Source organism: Parus major, chromosome 27 (genome assembly GCF_001522545.3).
Source record: "Parus major isolate Abel chromosome 27, Parus_major1.1, whole genome shotgun sequence".
In the NCBI taxonomy this organism is placed as follows: Eukaryota; Metazoa; Chordata; class Aves; order Passeriformes; family Paridae; genus Parus; species Parus major.
In genome coordinates, this window is record NC_031796.1 from 1569826 (window position 1) to 1588146 (window position 18321).

At 57.8% G+C, this 18321-nt stretch overlaps 2 protein-coding genes across 3 annotated transcripts in view; one reads left to right on the forward strand and one right to left on the reverse strand.

Moving 5' to 3' along the window:
- Window positions 1–149: 149 nt before the first annotated feature.
- On the forward strand, window positions 150–2305 carry NKIRAS2 (NFKB inhibitor interacting Ras like 2). Its single transcript, XM_015651165.1, has 3 exons — window positions 150–314; window positions 503–744; window positions 1142–2305. Exons 1-3 carry the CDS (start codon window positions 221–223, stop codon window positions 1379–1381), a joined length of 576 nt encoding a protein of 191 aa, XP_015506651.1. The 5' UTR covers window positions 150–220; the 3' UTR covers window positions 1382–2305.
- The window catches only part of ZNF385C (zinc finger protein 385C), a 60185-nt gene continuing 44102 nt past the window's right edge, over window positions 2239–18321 (reverse strand). Inside the window, exons 3-9 of one of the 2 annotated variants that reach the window (XM_015651124.1) lie at window positions 14997–15139; window positions 10471–10581; window positions 8372–8543; window positions 7554–7883; window positions 5871–6058; window positions 5612–5710; window positions 2239–5301 (exon numbers count right to left, since the gene is read on the reverse strand). In XM_015651124.1, coding sequence (XP_015506610.1) covers window positions 5077–5301; window positions 5612–5710; window positions 5871–6058; window positions 7554–7883; window positions 8372–8543; window positions 10471–10581; window positions 14997–15139 — 1268 coding nt within the window. In that variant the 3' untranslated portion in view covers window positions 2239–5076. Of the gene's footprint in view, window positions 5302–5596; window positions 5711–5870; window positions 6059–7553; window positions 7884–8371; window positions 8544–10470; window positions 10582–14996; window positions 15140–18321 lie in introns of both variants that reach the window. The other variant, XM_015651125.1, reaches the window with a different exon arrangement.

The window sequence follows — 18321 nt, forward strand, 5'->3', positions numbered from 1 at the left end:
CCGCGGAGGGGCCCGGCGGCGGCATCGGGCGGGGCCGGGACCGGGAGATGGGCGGAACTTGAACGGGAGGCGGGCGGGGCTTATACAGACCACGCCCCCTTCCTGCGCATGGCAGCACCGCGTCTCGCGGTCCGCCCGCCCACAGGGGGGCGCTGTGGTCCCGCCGCGCCCGTCCCGCGCCGCCGGTGAGGCTCGGCCGCGCCCGCCCCGGTGCGGCGGGATGGGCAAGAGCTGCAAGGTGGTGGTGTGCGGGCAGGCCTCGGTCGGGAAAACCTCCATCCTGGAGCAACTGCTGTACGGGAACCATGTGGTCGGTAAGCGCGGCTTCCCCGGGAAGCGGCGACCCCGGGGTGTAGCGGGCAGTGGGCAGTGCTGGCTGTGGGGATCCCCCCGGGCAGGGCTGTCCCCGGTCACCCCCAAGCACGGCGGCCGCGGGCGGGGAGGACACGGCGGGACAGCTCCCCGGGCTGGGTTCCCACGTGGCTCCTGCCCTCCCCGCCAGGCTCGGAGATGATCGAGACCCAGGAGGACATTTACGTGGGCTCCATCGAGACGGACCGCGGTGTGCGGGAGCAGGTCCGCTTCTACGACACGCGGGGGCTGCGCGACGGGCTGGAGCTGCCCAAGCACTGCTTCTCCTGCACCGACGGCTACGTGCTGGTCTACAGCACCGACAGCAAGGAGTCCTTCAAACGTGTCGAGCTGCTCAAGAAGGAGATAGACAAGTCCAAGGACAAGAAGGAGGTGAGTCCCCCTGGAGAAGGGGCTGCCAGTGGGATCTGCTCCCCTGGGGCAGGTTCTCATCTTTGTTTTCTCCAGCTTGTCACAACATACCGCTGGCTCCCTGATCCCATGGGTCCCTGATCTGTGAGGCTCCCAGCAGTAACAGGTTGTCTCCTGGGATGTTCTTTGAGCATACAGGTGCTCAAAAGCTCCTTCCACTTTGGGGCTGGTTTGGGATACACAGACTTCATCAGGAGAGGAAGGGAGTGCTGAGATCATTTGGTTTCAAAAGGCCTTGACGTGGACGGGGAATCAGTGGCAGGGCCAGGCCCACCACTGAGGGTCTCCATGGCAGAGCCAGCCAGCCCTGCAGCTCCGTGGTTGGTCATCAGGGGCCCTTCTCACCCTTTTGGAACAGGTCACCATTGTGGTTTTGGGCAACAAGTGTGACCTGCAGGAGCAGCGCCGGGTGGACCATGATGCAGCCCAGCACTGGGCCAAGGGCGAGAAGGTGAAGCTGTGGGAGGTGTCTGTGGCTGACCGGCGCACGCTGATCGAGCCCTTCATCTACCTGGCCAGCAAGATGACACAGCCACAGAGCAAGTCTGCATTTCCCCTGAGCCGCAAGAACAAGGGCAGCGGATCCATGGATGGCTGAGCCTGCTTCCCCTTCCCTTCCACTGCCGCCTCCTCTTCCTCACCTTCCTGTTTCCCTCACACACACCTCCTGCTGAGTCCTGTCTGGTGCCACAGAGCCTGTGGGAAGCAGGTGGCAGGAGGAACAATCATCCCAGGGCTAGGAATGGTCCTGGCAGATGAGAGAGGCAGTAGGACAGGAGGCACTCCTCTCTCTGCCCAGCCCCTGCAGTGGGCAGAGGTGCTATAGGAAGCTCACTCAGTGACCCCCTCTGCTCTCAGGTGCAGGCTGGGAGAGTGGAACAGAGGCACAGCACAGGCTAGCTGGAACGCTGGGATCAGCTCCACATCTGGAGGGAACAACTCCCTCTTTTTCTGTTTCCTGATAACATGTGGGCAGAGCCTGTTTGCTGGCCCTGCCTCCAGCCAAGCAGCTGTCCTTGCCCTGCCCCAGCTGGCTCTGTGCTGCTCCCTGGCAGGTTGTCCCTCACTCTGGCAGTGTTCACTGCTCCTTTATGCACTGAAATATCCAGACATGCTGCCCCAGGGAATGTCTAGAACAAGGCAGGTGCTGTTCTTGAGGGCAGGGTGCCCAAATCCATCATTCCAGCCCTCCTCTTCCTGAGTGCAGACTCAGCCACAAGCTTGGAGGAGATGGGGTTGTGCTTAACCTGCCTGCCTAGATCCTTGGAGGAGCTGGGACTATACTTACACTGCACACCCCTGATGCTTTGGGCTATGGCAGCTCTCACTGCCCACCTGTCACAATGCTGCCTCCTCTCAGCATAAGACAAGGCACAGGTGTCCCAGTCCTACCCAGTAACTCTCGTTCCCTTCAGGTAATCTGGATGTAGGAAAAGAACTGATGAAAAGCTCCAATGTGTTTATACTTGTTCCTTTTATTTACTGAGTAACACAATAAAGCGACGAGATTCGGTTATCAAAATATTTTCCTTTTTTTTTTTTTTCCCAACAGTTATAGTACATCAAAAAAATATACAATGAACATTACAGCAGGGTACTGGCCAAGTCCCTAGAGTCTGGATATTCCATTTTGGGGTTTTTTTTTTTCTGGTTTTTTGAATCAAACTTCACATCACTCCAAGGTTATTTACAGAGGGGCACACGTTACCGAGCGCTATGGACTATCCCTACTCCTAGTACAGCATGTGCTAAGTCAAAGGCAGTAAATGCTTTGGAGAGCAGGAGGGGATTTGGGGGGATGCCATAACGGGGGTTTCTTACGCAGCTCGTTGCAGTATTATTGTCACTAGAAGGAATGGCTTTCACAGGGTTAAAGTGCCAAGAACAGGAGTGCGTCAGGACTCCACTGGTGAGGGGCAAGGAGCAACCATGGCTCCAGCACAGGCTTTTTTGGAACAAGGGAAGGGAACAGGCCCAGTGGTGCCAAGAAGCTCTGCAAGCTGGAGCCCAGCTGCTCCTGGCTCCCCATGCTTCTGAGGGGCTGGGCACAGCACCAGGGGCTCACGGCACAGGAGGGGACCCACTGTCCTGCTGGACTGGGGGTGACCCCCAGGGCCTGGAAAGGGCACAGTGAGACGGGCAGGGCTGGCTGGAGATGCACCAGCCATGGGTTGCTTGGCACTGGGGAGTGGGTAGAACAACCCTCCTTCCCCTGGGTCCCCACCAGCACAGGCTCCTGTCCCCTGGGATGTGGGGTCCCTTTGTGTCCCCCCTGGGCTGTGGGACCATCTCCCTATCCCTGGCAAAGCTGTTCTTGCTGGGAGCCTTCCTTCCCTCTGCTGTGCTCCAAGCCACGTGTCCCACCACTGCTGCAAGACCTTTCCATTGTCTCCATGCACAGCTGCTCAGTCTTCTCCTGGTGCCCTCTCTCTACTCTCATTCCCTGGGGAAGGGATGCCCTGAGCAGGTGAATTCATACCCAGGGGCTCCCTCACTCTCCTGTCTCTGTGGCAGGAGTGCAGTGGTGGCTCCATGGTTGGTGCTGCCCACAGGTCCTGCAGGTGTGTGCTCCCTCCTGCAGCTTCCCTGTCCTTGCCAAGGCTCCAGCCCTGGGAAGCAGATATGTTTCAGCCATCTGAGTCACCCACTGGCCACTTCCCGTTCACCTCCCCGTGCCAGGACCCATCCTGAGCATCGGCGGAGCACGCTGGGCAAAATCCCTCTGAAATCCAGGTGCTGCTTATGGCCAAGACATCAGATATGTGTGTGCTTGTGCGTGTGGATTCCCAGGTGCACACACCAACCTGCCTCTTCCCGAGGGCTGGGAGGGAATGGGAGTCACAGCAGAGGTCTGAACCAGCACCCTGGGCCGAGGACAGGACAGAGCTCAGTGTCATGTTGGTTCTTCTGCTCCCACCACTGTTCCAGCTGCATGGATGCATCAGCACCAAAGGGAATCGCAGGCGGCCGATGCGGCGGGTGAGCTGCCCCCCTGGATTGCATAGATCGGGGTGGGGTGTTCCTCCAGCGAAAGGTCCATTTGGGATGCAACTCTCTCTATGTACAGCAGCGTGCTGGGCACCCAGAGCGCCGCAGTGACAGTCCCAGACAGGTCATGGTTGGGCTGTGTGAGCACAGTGAAACACAGAGCTATGGCCTCGAGGTCCCTCCAGAGCCCGGCATTCCGCAGGTTATGGGTGCACCTTGATTGTCCAGGCTGCTGAGGACACCTTTGTTTTCGGGAATCATCAGGATTCATTCCTGGAAGCTCCTAACTGGGATGGGATTGGAGGGCTGGGCACGGCAGGTGAGCAGCAGCATTGCCTTTCACTGGAGAACTGAAAGTGCTTTAGGGACATTCACTCAGCCTCACAGCATCTCCCGGGAGGTAGGGGCAGGGCTGTCCCCGCGGTGGGACAGAGACAAGGACAGGTGCCAAGCACAGGGTCACCTCCTCTCGGGGAGCCAGCACCAGACAGCCTGGTGCTCCTGGCCTTGCTGGGCGTGAGTTGGGCCCAGCTTGGCCACATGCCCATCGTGTGCTTCTGGGGCCAGGGCAGGGCCCGTGTGCTTTGGAGGGAGGAGGCGTCGCCCTGGGGTCAGCTATTGCTCTCGGAGTGAGGATACGATCGGTGTGGCCGGTGCCCGCCACCGCAGGGGCTCTTTGGCTGGTGGGATGTAGGGAGCTGTGGGGACAGGGGGCTGGTGGGTGGCACAGAAACCCCCTGCCAGCACAGGCAGGTGCAGGGTTGGCAAGGGCACAGCCAGCCCAGGCTGAGAGAGAAACTGTCAGCTTCCCACTTGTGCTGGGGTTGTTTCTCCCAGTAAGAGCTGGGCTGAGATTCCCCTCGCAGTTCCCTTCCCACTGGGCTGGCAGGGACTAGAGGGATGCTCCTTCTCCCAGGGACCAGCCAGCTCCTCTCCATCCAGTCTGGCAACTGGGAGGGCGATGAAGAAGCAGCCAGCAGGCCAAGGACAGGCAGGCTCTGGCCATGAGACGGTCCTGCTGATTTGGACAGTCTTCTTCCGTGCACTGCCTGGGCTCATCTGCTGAGCACGGAGCCAGCACAGGCTGGGGGAGCGGTGGGGATGCGTGGCAGGGCTGGCCGGGCTCTCTCAGGGCACCTCTCTCCAGTGGGAGCCCTCTCCAAGCAAAGGAGAAGCCAGGGTTGATGTCTACGACTACATTTTCCCAGCAGCCAGGAGAGCAGGTACCAGGAGCGCTGCCCCCAGCGCGCAGCCCCCGCAGCCCAGCCCAGCTGCAGTGGACAGACCCTTGGTGGGCCAGCGGCTCTAGTAGGGTGCGAAGACGATGGGACCCGGCGTGGGGCGGACGTGGGGCGGCGGCGTTCGGAAAAGGGCTGGTCCGAGGATCGGGGCTTGGAAAAGGGTGGTGGCAGCCGCTGGTCGCAAGGCAAGGGGTCCAGGCATGGCGCAGACAGCAGCGGCGGTCAGCGGGCTCGGCAGGAAACGGGTTGCCAGGGTTTTGGTGAGATGCTTCTGCAAAGCCAGCTTGGACTGCAGGGAGGGAGGAGGAGACACCGTGAGATTGCAGAACAGGTGGAGGAATCACAAGTGCTGCCATTGTGAATGCTGCTGCCAAAGCACTCCCGAGTTATCCCCATGCTGGCCTTCCCAGGAATAGACTCAAAACCCGCTACAGAGCTCACTCTCCCTGAGGGGAGAAGCTGAGCTGTGGTGATGGAAACAAAGGTTTAAGGGAAGCAGGTCCCATAACTCACTGCAAGGACGGCTGATGGTGAACAAGGCTTTGCGAGCAAACGGAGCGAGTGCTGTGCAGGGAGACAGGTACCTTGAGAATACTCACTGCAAGGGCAGCATTCTTCTGCAGCTTGTTGTAGGGGCTGTACTTGGGCTTGGGTGGCTTCCCTGCCAGCCTGTCTTTGTGCCTCCGGCTGCTCATGTGCTGGGGAGGAAAACAGCTGGATCACTGAGAGCCAGGACAGTGTACAGTGCAGCCCAGGTCTGTGGGGACACCCATCACCCTGCAGGGACCAGCAGGTACCCGCACCCTGAGTCCCTGCACACCCACACCCGGTGCCTGGGCACTCCCAGGGCATTGTCACCTGCTTGAGCTGGGTCTCGGAGTTCACATAGATCTCGCACACTTGGCAGTGAAACGCCTTGTTCTGGATGTTGATGCTGCCCTTGTTCCCGATCCGCTTGGACTTGTGCCCTGCCCGGGAGAGCAGCTTGCCCCGGCCTCGCCGCAGTTGGGTGCCGTGACCTTCCAGCATTGACTTGTGCTTGGCGCCTGGCGAGAGGGGACACTCAGCAAACCCAGCCCAGCCCTGTGCCAGCACCACAGCAGTGGGAACAGCTCCAACAGCTCCAGGGGAACCCCACCAAGCTGTGCCCAGCAGCAGGCAGAGGGGACAGGGAGCTGCCTGGGAACCCAGACTTTTGTCGGTGCTGCACAGCTCATTCCCAAACCTTGCCAAACTGCACATTGCAGGCAGAGCAGAGATGCTCATCTTCCCAGAGACCCCTCTCCATGTGCCAGCTTCGGAGATGCTGCTATTTTGAGCGTGCACTGGAGCCTGTCGCCTGTCCTCGGGCATTAGCACAGTCTGCAGAGTCGGGCACGCGTCGCTCGCTGTGCTGCAGCATCTGAGCCATGCCCAAGGTCAGAGAGGAGCCAGCCATGGAGCCAGGAATAGCTCAGCAGGGTCACAGCAGCTGGGGAAGGAGGAACCCAAGATCCCTACACACCTGGGGACAGATCACCCCATCCTGTCCCTGCCAGTGCCAGGATGGCGAGGGTGCATGGGGAGCAAGTAATTTAAGCCCCTGCTAATTCATTCTATTTTTTAAGGCGTGAAGCAAGAAGCTGTGTGACAGCCACAGAGCAGTGCCAGCCTGCAAATGTTTGTTTGTTTGTTTGTTTGTTTGTTGTTCTTTTTCCCCAAATCAGCTCCTGAATTTGTAACTGGAGCTGACAAAAGCAAAAGGACACGTCTGTAGCTGAGCCTCAGCAGTGTCCTGAGCCAACCCTGCACACGGCAGCTGCTGCTGCCCCAGTAGGCAGTGGGGTGGGAGGAACTGGTCCCCAGAATTTACTGAGCTGGGGCAGGAAAGGACCTTCCATTTAAAGCTGGGGTGCCCAACTAAACATCCTCTAGAGAAAGGGGTGAGCCAGGAGCTGGAACTGCAGGGCCTGCAGACCCAACTGAGGACCCCCGTACCATGGCTGCCACCCCCTGCTACCACCCTGGGGGTGGGTCTGGCCACCCCCAGGATTCAGGGGGACCCTCAGCAGCTCCCACAGCTGCCCACCCCAAAGGGCTGCCCTGCACAGCCCAGGAGTCATTGCAGGCTATGGAGATCCACAGTTCATTGCATTCTCAGGGATCTTCTCCACAGGGCCACAAGCCCAAACCACTGAGCTGCTTTGGCAAGTATTATTCCAGGTTTGGGAGAAGCCCTGGCTATCAACTTCAAGCTAAATGGAAAATAAAGTAGCCTCAATCACTTGATTAAAAGTAGCTGGAAATATCCTTAATTGAGATATGAATAGTAACAGTGTTTGACCTTGTGAAAATTCACCCTAGAAGCTGCAGCCCAGGTAAAGCCCCATGGCTGATCTGTGCAGGTCATTTTAATGAACATTTTTTAATTACAGCAGCACTCATTATTGCTCACTACTTCATTGCAGGGCTGCTTGGTTATGGGGCATGGCTGGGCTTTGCTCAGAGCCCTGATGAAGTGTCAGGGGGGCCGTCCCCCCGTCCCCCCAGTAATGCCCTTACCAGTGTTGTGAGCCTCCAGCTGGGACAGGGAGTTGACGGTCACTTTGCAGGTGGGACAGTACAGGTGCTGTTTGCTCTTTTTCCCCTCTTTCTCACTCTCAGGGGCCGAGCTGATGCTGCTGCCTGACTCAGCTGTCTGTGCCTCAGCTGCCTGGGCGGATGAGGAGGCCACGCTGGTGGCATCTGAGGTGCCCTCTGACAGCTCAGAGGCTGGTGGGGAGCCCAGCGGGGCAACAGTGCCTGGCAGCTCCACAGGTGGTTCCTCAGCACTGGGCACCAGCCCCAGGCTGCTGCCTTCACCCTCCGACTCCTGTGGGTTACTGGCATCAGCTGTTGGGAGGGAAAGGAAAGGGGGAGAAGGGGAAAAGAGAAAGAAATGGCGAGAAGGAGAAAGTTCTGTGCCTGAACAGGTTTTCTGGATTTTGGGGAGCACTCCCGTCCTCCCCAAGACCAATTCAGACAAGTCTGCATGCATTCATCCCTGCCAAGGGCGTCTCTTCCCCAGGTCTCTCCTATTACAGCTGTTATCTGTAATAACAGATAACAGATAATGGAATCTGGGCTCAGCACAAAACCCTGGGCGAGCTCTGGTGCTGCCACGGCTCCCACCAGCCCCATCCCTGCATGTGGCAGAGCCCTGGGGATGTGTGAGACAGAGCTGGCTTTCTCTCCTGCATCCATACAAAACACATCCCAGAGACACCAAATCACAGGGAAACACCCCCTGCTCCCCCACGGGCACAGGAGCTCATTTATAAACCAGTGGCACCTCTGCCCCACCGACCGCAGCCTGCTCAGCCCCACAGCCCCTCTCGTACCTGTGCTGCCCAGCTCCCCACTGCCCACGGGGCTGGGGGCCAGGTCGGCTGTGCTGTCCTGGCCAGGGGTCCCTGCTGCAGCCCCCACCACCTTCTGCTTGTTCTTCATGGCCTCGATGGCCTTCAGCCTCCGAGCGTGCTTGTGGCCCTTATAGTGAGCTTCTGCCTGGTTCTGGGGGGGACACCGAGATGGCCAAGTCACTGCTGTGACCAGACAGACAGACGGACATGGGGAGGGCAGGTGATGGGCTCAGAGCCAGCATGTGGCCACTCAGGGATGTTTCTAGGGCAGCCACCTTACCTGGTGGCATCCACCCCCAGGGCAGGACCACTGCAAGGCTGTTGGGAGTGGGCTGTAGCACAGAGGGGGTGTTGGCAGTGGGGTCCAGCACAGAGGGGGTGTTGGCAGTGGGGTGTAGCACAGAGGGGGTGTTGGCAGTGAGGTGTAGCACAGAGGGGGTGTTGGGAGTGGGCTGTAGCACAGAGGGGGTGTTGGGAATGAGGTGTAGCACAGAGGGGGTGTTGGGAGTGAGGTGTAGCATAGAGGGGGTGTTGGCAGTGAGGTGTAGCACAGAGGGGGTGTTGGGAGTGGGGTCCAGCACAGAAGGGGTGTTGGAAGTGGGGTGTAGCACAGAGAGGGTGTTGGCAGTGGGGTGTAGCACAGAGGGGGTGTTGGCAGTGGGGTGTAGCACAGAGGGGGTGTTGGCAGTGGGGTGTAGCACAGAGGGGGTGTTGGGAGTGAGGTGTAGCACACGGGGGGTGTTGGCAGTGGGGTGTAGCACAGAGGGGGTGTTGGCAGTGGGGTGTAGCACACAGGGGGTGTTGGCAGTGGGGTCCAGCACAGAGGGGGTGTTGGCAGTGGGGTGTAGCACAGAGCCCTTTCCCTCCTCTCCCCAGCCTGCTCTGACACCAACATACTGAGGCCAAGGTATCACTCTCTAAGACATCACAACATTGCTTGCTTGGTGAGATAAGGACCCTGCTCGGATTAAATGCATCAAGTCGCTCCTAAAAGCAGCTTTCAGGCAAAATTTATGACTCCAGAAATGTACAATGAATTGTTGGTGTAAAAACAAAATAAAGAGGTTCTCTGGTGGGGAGGACACATCACCACTGTATCCTAAGGGGTGTCCAACTCATGGTTCACATCCCCAGCTCCTCTCTCTCAGTGAATGCTGGATAATGAAGCGCGACTCTGATGGATTCATGTCTGCACCAAACCGATAAAAATGGCCACGAAAAAAATCCCCTGAACACTGGTGTCCTCCCAACAGGGACAATGCTGCATTGTCCCCCAAAACAACCCCAGTTTGGCAATTTATGGAGAGAAACCCCACTATGAATTAGACACTGTACCCCTGCGTTGGGCAGATTAATTTGCATAGCATTCCAGGGGGCCAGCTGAGGATTCCCGGGCTCAGGGGGAAGCATCCTATCCCATCCCATCCCATCCCATCCCATCCCTCCCCCTGTGGCTTCCCAAGGGCTGGGAACAGGGAGCTGGGACTGTGGTTGGTACGTGGGAAAGCAAAAGGCCAGTCCGAGCGTGGTGCCTCATTAGCAAAGACAATAAACTCCCCCCGGATAACAGGGCTGGGTACAGCTGAAGTAGGTCACAGCCTCCATGCCGGAACACCCGCAGGCTCTGAGGGTCTGGGCCAGCTGGGGGCACCTGGAGGGACATGGGCAGAGTAGGAACAGGGGCATGGGGTGCTCACAGGGGCACTGGGAACACGTAGTGGGACTGATTCTCCCGGCACAGCACCTCTAGCTCGGAAGCAGCCTGAAACAGGGAAGCAACGCTTTTCCTGAGCTGCTTGGCTGTGGAGCGGAATCATGAAGCTCAGAACCAGGGAGCTGTGCTGGCAGAGCAGCACCAGCCCCAGGCACTGCAGATCCAGCATGGCCAGGCTGGCACAGCTCCTGTGCAGGCAGCCTGGGGAGGCAGGAGCAGCTCCAGGAGCCCACGGCCCCCGTGCACAGACACCGAGCACCGGCAGCTCCGCTGGATGAGACCGGCCCATCGCTGGGGATGCCCCTGACAGGGGCTGGCCCCGTGTCCCCTGCTCGCTCCCTGCCCCATCCACAGCCCCGCTCACCGCAGAGTTGAAGCGCAGGTGGCAGATGTTGCAGGAGATGAACTGCTTCTTCTTGAGCGGGGCTGGCACGCCGAAGGTGTGGCTGATCACCGCCTTCTGCACCGGGTCCATCTGGAACGGGAGGGAGGGCAGAGGGAGGCTGGGTGCTGTGTCCTGATGGCTGCCCCAGCATGGCACCATGACCTGGTGACCCCCACGCCTGTCACACCCCCAAGGAGCCACTGCCAGTGCCGCAGAGCTCACACTGGGTGGCTGGAAGGAGCAAGGGGCTGCATCTGCTGAGGAGCCCTGCGGCCATGGAGGCTCCCCTGCACATGGCAACGTGCTGTGGCAACACTGGCTCCTGTCCTGCTTAAACCATTCCTGAATCCATCAAATCCACAAGGTTCAAATGTCCAGCTGTGGTCTGGCAGAAGGGACGAGACCCCATATGTGTGTCCAAGTCCCCTCTTCCCCCACACAGACACTTGTGTCACAGGTGGCAAATTGCCAGTTTCTGTTTGAACCTCACTGGCTACCCTACCTTAGCAGGAGCAGAAACCACCAAAGTGGGGGACAGAGGGAAAACATCTGGCCATCCATTCTCCATGGGCTCTTCACCTGAGAGTTGGAACGTCCCCATGCAATGCCAAAGGCACGAGCAGGGCCATGTGTGCCAGCCCATAGGACACTGAGAGCCCACATGGGTGCCAGGGCAGGAGGGACATCAGTGCTTGCTGCCACAGACACAGCTCACCCAAGATACAGAGCCCACAAAATCCCCTCTGGGCTGCCCCACTGCTGCCCAGATGTGCTTTTCACCCACTCAAAGCCAACAATGACAACTCGGTCATGGGGCTGGGCACACACAGAACCATTTCCATGACCTACCAGGAGCCGTGTCTGTCTTCCAGCCTGCCCAGGGCTGTGGTGGGGCCAAGAATGTGGCCGGTGCCAGGCCCTGTCCCTTCTGTCTCGCCCCAGGGCTCGGCCTCATTCCACAGCCCAAGCACCAAACTGCTTCCAAAAGCCATAATTGTTTCTAACGAAATGCATTTATTAAGGAAGAAAACATAAGAATAACCTCTTTGTCTGAGCGTGGCTCCAATCTATAATGCAAGTATTGTTCCCTAGCCTGTGGCACAGGGAGATTATCTTATCTGAGTCCTGCTGTCAGGAGAGCCCGGGGTTTTCAGCGATCGTATTTCTCTGCAAAGCTATTTCACTGCCGAGACAGGTGCATCAGTCTTCGAGGCACATGCCTGGACAACAGCACCATTATCAAGACCCCAAATTCCTTTCCAGAAGTGAGCAGAATGGTAAAAGCAGGTGATTAATGAAGTGCCTGTTTGCTATGAAATTTTACTCACTTATCTGGCATATAAATGAAGAGGCATTTGGGGTTCAGCAGAGACCTGGGGGAAGCTACAGATGGCCAAGATGCTGTTCCATGCCTGACAACAAACATTGCAATGTGCTGCTGGCAGCACCCCCATGCTGCTGGGCTGCTGGGCCAGCTCTTGTTTTCCAGAGAAACACCCACCTTTCCATTCAGAAAAGAAAAATGGCTCCAACCTTCCCAGCAGTGTCAGCCCCCAGGTTCCAGCCGGTTGCTCCCACCAAGCACCAGCACCCACCGAGCACTGCCAGCTCCCACGGGTCATCCACACCCTGAGCACTGCGGAATGAGCAGGGTGGGGATGGGAGGAGGAGGCAGAGGGAAGGGAGATGCTGGCACAAGGACACAAATGAGGCCAGGGACCGTCTTGGCACCATCCTAAGGCTGCCAGGGAAGCCGGTGGCAGCAGGGCCATGTCTGCGCCTCAGCTACACAGTGGTGGTGCTGAACAGCCCCAGCAGTGTCTCCTCATCCTCCTGGGGTTATGGCACCAGCCAGGTGATGGCACCAACCTGGCTCTGTCCACCTCCTGTGCTTTTGCCAAGTCCATCCTGCTTGACCCCGTGGCACAACAACGAGCTGTGTCCACCAGAGCACCTGCAACTCACGAGCACAGCACTCACGAGCTCCCAGGGGCTGAGCTGGGCAGCTCAATCACACCTGGCTCCTCACCCCAGCCCCAGGCATCCCAGCCAAGGTGGCCATTGCTGCTCCTGCTGTCCCAAGGTGAACACAAGCAGTGTCTCAAGCCTTCAGCTGCCCATCCCCATGGGAGCACACATGCTCCCAGGTGCTTTGCCAGAAGCCCAGCCCAGCTCCAGCCTGCACTGAGCACATCTGGTGCCACCTGAGAGCCCTTGTGCTCCTCCCCAAATGCAAACACAAACATCCCTCTACCTCTTCTCCACCACTCGCCCTCGCAGCTCTCTCAGATATGGAAAGGTCCCTGTGCTGCAGCCGTACATACCAGTCCTGCAGCCAGAGATTGAGGCTTTCCTGGCCGTTTCCAGAAGAATGGAGCCAGCAACAGAGGTGGCTTTGGGCACCGTGATGTTGGGGAATAAAGATCCCAGCTTTATAGTCAATTTGTATTGACTCACATTACTTTATTTATCCCTGGATGTTTCTGCTGATATAAATAGCGATCCCTGCGCCGAGCTCGCTGCGGCCGCTGAGGTCAGGAGCAGGAATTCACAGGGATGCAGCATCCGTTCAGATCCCGTCTGCTGACGGTGTTTTACGAGGCACTGCTGGGTCCTGGGGATTTGCAACATCCCAAGCTAAGGGAAGAGCCTCTGGAGCAAGGGTTTTTTTTTTTCCCTGGTTGTTGCTGTAAGTGACAGGAGGCAGCTTGGAAGGGTTTTGTTTGCTCCGGAGTAAAACATCTGCTGGGTTCATGGGAGCCCTGTGACCTGCTCTGAGTGCAGAGTGTTCTGCTGGGCAGTGCAAACAGCTCCTGCTCTGCAGGGCATTGCTGAGCCCTCACAGCATCACCAGCGATGCAGGGCATGAAAGGGGAACCTCAGGATCCTGCTGTAGAGCAGCTCCAGTGTGCCAGCGACCTCAGCAAAGGGCAGACCCTGATCCTAACCTTGACCCTCTTCCCCACACTGAGGCTCAAGTGGAGTCTGACCAGCCTGGCTCAGGACACAGGGATGCTCCAGCCCTTCATCCTGTGGGATGGAAACTCTGCTTTGGCTCCTCCAGAGCCGCCAGCCCAGCACGCCCTGAACCTCACCCAGCCTCCTTCAGCCACAACTCCAGCACAGACACACCCCAAAGGGCAGCTCCTGCCCCCGGACCATCAGCCAACAGCACAGACTGGGCTCAGGTCTGAGCTCAGGGTGGTGGGCTCCAGACCCCCAGATGGCTGGGACAGCCTCCCCTGGCATCTCTGTCCATGTCTGGCCCATCCTCTGTGGCAGCAGCCCACACGGAGAGCAGCAGCCGTGTGACACTGCGTGCCTCCAGCAAGAACCAGATTCATTTTCCAAATTGCTAATTTTTTAAAAGCAACAAACGTGGGTGAACACGCGCTGAGGCAGCAGCAGGTGGAAGCCAAGAGGAGTGAACAGGCGTTGGGTCAAGTTCACTCCTGACTCCAGTGACTAAAAAAAGAGCCCACACAAAAAGCAGGAACTATAATGGCATCAAAACCCCTCCTGTCCTGTGTTCCAGCTCATTAGCCCGGGGAGAGGCTGGGCTGGGGCTTCAAAAGAGCTTAAAGGACTCAGACGTCTGAATCCCATTGAACAGCAACAGGAATCCTGCGTGTAATTTCTGAACTGTCTTTGAGGATCTCGGCGATAATTTGCACCTTCCGAGCACATTTCAGCTCAAAGCCACTCACAAAAGGCCAGTGAGCAGGGAGGGGGCTCAGGAAAGCTGCCAGGAAAATTTCCAGGTTCGGGAGAGAAAACAATGGGCATTGACTGAGCCCCAGAGCACCGGCCTGCAGTGCAGCCCCCAGCCCCACTGCCCTTCCCAGGGCACAACCTGCTCCACAACAATTCCAGGCAGCACCCAGGGGTTACAGAGACCCCCACGGGGCTGGGACCAGCCTGGGGGAGCGGTGCAGCGTGGGGAAAACAACATTTCACACCAGACATGGTGGTGTGTGTCCTTGGCCACATCCACGGCAGTTTAATTGTCTAATGGAACATCTCTAAAGATTTGTGTCACTGCCCACCCCAAGCACCTGGGCTGGTGGTCCAAGGCTGGGGACCTGGAGCCCAAACAGGGTGGGAGCAGCCCCCCAGCACTCTGAATCCCAACATCCACAGCACCAGCCACATTCCTCAGAACTGTAGTACATTCTCTCTTTTTTCTTTTCCTTATTTAATTTTCAACTAATGAACTGCTCTCCAGAGTTACTTTATTACTATTGATTCCAGGGGCAAAATCCAATTGATCTTGGTTAAAATGAACCATGTTTTTAATTCTGGTACTGACAGGCGCTGGCTGGGCAGGAACCTCTCTGAGCTAAGGGCAAAGTAGGCATGTTGAACTGGTATCCAGCAGAAAAAACCCCCAGGAATTAAAGCTGAAACTACCTGGTAGGGTTCAAGGAGTGGTACCATGTAGAGGAGGGACTGCTGTAGGGGAGGAGAGGTCCAGCAGCTGATGCCCATCCTCCCTGGGGACTCACCGTGTTGAAGTTGGGGAAGAGGTTGAGCGGTGATGCCCCGTTGAGCCTGAAGGTCAGAAAGTGCTTGATGTCCAAGGGGGGATGGAGAGGCCGGCCAGGGATGGGCAAGGACGCTAAGAGGGGGCTGCTGTGTCCGGAGGGACCTGGGCAGGCAGAGGGAAAGAGCAGCGTTAGCACTGGTGACCCCTGCTCGCAGCAGCAGGACAGAGCACACAAAACACATGGGGACATCTGCCATGGACAGAACCCCCCAGGGAAAGGTCCCAGCCCAGAGTGGCCCTGGACACCCCTTTGCCTTCCAGGCTCAAAACCAGCACCCCAGTTCGAAGCTGGATGCAGCTGCCCCCGCATCAGAGCGTGGACACGAGCAGGAGTCTGAAACCTCAGAGGTGTCCACGCTTCCCCCAGGGACTCAGCTCCTTCCCTGGGCTCTCCCAGGAGCCACACAGCCCTGGGCTCCCTCACTCCAGCACCACCAGGGCTCCTCACCAGGGCTGGTGTGGTTTTGGCTGCCAGCAGCAGGAAAAGGACTGGGAGCAGAGGCTGAGCTGCCGCCACTCCTGCGCTACAGCCGCCGCTCCCCGTCCCCCGCAAATCAACCACGCGCTCCAGCGTGAGATTTAAAAATAGCCTAGAGTTATTAATAACGTTCTGTTTCAACAGAAAACACTCGTGGGACAGAGGGATGGAGGGAGGGAAGGCCAAGCAGAGGGATCTTTCTCCAGCCTGCTCCCCATCCCAACTCGGACTCATCACAGATGATGAGCACAGGAAAGCATCCTCCAAGCACAGAGGGAGTTCCTGCCCAGCTCTGGGAGCAAGGAGGGGGAAAAGCTAAAATAAAAAATATTAACTAATCAAACACAATAAATAAACTGTTTCAGAGAGCTGTGAGCCAGAAGAGCCCACTCAGGTCCCACACAGCTTCACACCCACTCCAACCCATCCACAGCCCCATCCCTTTTTCTGCAGCAAGGACAAGGTCAACGTTCCTCATTCCTGTGGATTTTTTTGAGGTTTGGGTTCTTTTTCAGCTCAAAGGCATCACAGATCCCTTGACCCAGCACAGCACAACCCCATCCCACCACCCCCCTGGACCTGAGAATACCCTTGTGGGAGGCTGACAGTGGCCAGTACCCACTCCCACACCTCCACCAGCACCTCCTGTGACAGCAGCGAACCTGAGCCGCCCTCCAGCCCCCACACCCTGACACCAGCTATGCAGAATGAGGACCCCAGGCTGGTGCTGCTCCTCACTCCTCTCCACACCCGCCCCGTGCCGATCCCGGCTGGTGCAGGATCTGAGCCATGCATCTGAAATTCAAAGTTTGAGAGATTCCCTGGATTTGAGCAGCGAGCGCTCATCACCAGCCCCACGGGCACCAACGACCTCTTTCTGGGCGAGCGCACGCGGCGGTTCTGCCACGGCACCGGAGCCATCCCCAAGCCAGGCCTGACTCCAGGGAGGAATTACAGTTTGCTTCATCAGGCGTGCACTGATCGAGTTAATTCCAGAGTCGCCCAGAAGGGAAATCTGTGAAACCGCTTAAAAATAAATAAATAACATTACAGCAGCAGCGAGCAGGACTGGGTGAGGGGTGCATAATTAACCTTCTGAGGCGTGAAACAGTGTTTCTACATCAAATCATCTGAGATGGCCGGGCTGGCGCCAGAGGAGCTGCCCTGGGATCCCCCAGCACACGCAGCCGGGGCCCCACGCGAGAGCAGCAAAGGCATTTGGGGCTGGATCACGAGGGGTGCCACTCATCACAGTCAGTGAGATTTGCATGGACTGCACTGGCCTTAAAAACATAAAATATACATATATATCAAATATATATATATATATATGTATGGGAGGAACCAGAAGTGGGCGATCACCTCATCCCCAAAACCAGTGACTACAACAAGGGATGCTGCAGCTCAGCGAATGCTTGGGCTGAAGGGTTCAGTCCCTGGGGAGCAGCTCCTGCACTGGGCAGGCACAGGACGAGTGGTGACCAGGATTGACCACCACCTGCAGCAGCTGCTGCCCACCAATGGTACAGAGAAGATATGTCAACCTCTTTGGCACACCCTTGAGCTCAAATCTGTGGATTAAACACATTTCTGGACTGGGGTAAACCAGGCAGCTTGAGAGAGCTCAGAAACCCCTGTGAGACCCTGCAGATGGGCAGGTCTTTTCTCTCTTGGCTTTGTCCCTGAAGCAGACAAGACCCCCAGGAGCAGGAAGAGGGCTGAGGCCACCCCAGTGAAGCTCCCCAGCATGCCACAACACCCTGCTGGGCACCCACAGGATGCTCTTGGGGCACCTTCCCAAGGTTACAGGCCATGCCATTGTGAGTCCTGCCTTACCTTTGCTGCAGGGCAGATTCCAGCAGCAGCTGAAGGCAGTATTTTTAGGTATTAATTAGACACTCAATTAAGGGGATTTGCTTTTGGGAGAGTGGCAGGGTCCCAGGTCTGTATAGAATGACACGACCTTATGCAAGGTGACCCAGCAGCAGGTGGGGCTGTGCTGGTGAACAGCCCCCCCAGTGGTGCAGCTTTTTGTCATGGCCCCTTCTCTGTCTCCCCCAGTTTTGGCAGAGGAGCCCCCACCTCCACAGCAAATGCTGCTGCTCTGGCACTGCGGGTCCCCCTGGGACAGGACGTGCTCCAGGCTCTGCAGAGCGTGCCAAGGGGCTGGAAGGAGACAGGAACCACGTGTTCCTGGCATGAGCACCTGCTGCAGTTTGGGGGGGTTGTCTCTGCCCTCCCCAGCTGCACAGGTACGGTCCAGGCCTGACCAAGAGATGGCACAGCCACGATGTCCCCGAGGTGGTGCTGCACGTCCCCTGCTTGGGGCTCAGCCAGAGCCATTGGAACCTGCACATTCTCTGCCTGGAGCTCAGCCCCTTCCCAGCCCTCTGGAGCTCAGCTCAGTTCCTGTCCCACAGACAAGTGACTTTTGTAGGGATCCCTTGGAATTTAAAGGAATTTTCAGCCCTACCTCTGACCAAACTCACCCAAACTGTATCTGGCTGTCCTCCCCAGCCTGTCCCCCACCCCTTCACTCTACACAGCCACGGAACACACACCTGCAGCAGGCTTTTCTCCTGGTCCCTGTGAGGCAGAGCAGAGCAACTGTTGTGCTCTGACACCCGCCTGTGTGGAGCTCCCAGAGCTGCCTCTGAAGGTTCTCATACCAACAGGAGTGTGCCAAGGACCCATCTCCGCAGACGCCGCTGCCTCGGAGAGCATCTGGCGCCGAGTCTGCCCAGGCCAGATGGAGACGGAGCTGTTTATTCACACGGAGGCTCCCTCCTGCTTGGGAGATGTTCTC

Bases quoted from the DNA above. Each gene is read 5' to 3' on its own strand.
- NKIRAS2 (XM_015651165.1), top strand. From the start codon at position 221: ATGGGCAAGAGCTGCAAGGTGGTGGTGTGCGGGCAGGCCTCGGTCGGG. The intron at 315-502 runs GTAAGCGCGGCT...CCTCCCCGCCAG, and splicing joins GTACGGGAACCATGTGGTCG to GCTCGGAGATGATCGAGACC. The intron at 745-1,141 runs GTGAGTCCCCCT...CTTTTGGAACAG, and splicing joins AGTCCAAGGACAAGAAGGAG to GTCACCATTGTGGTTTTGGG.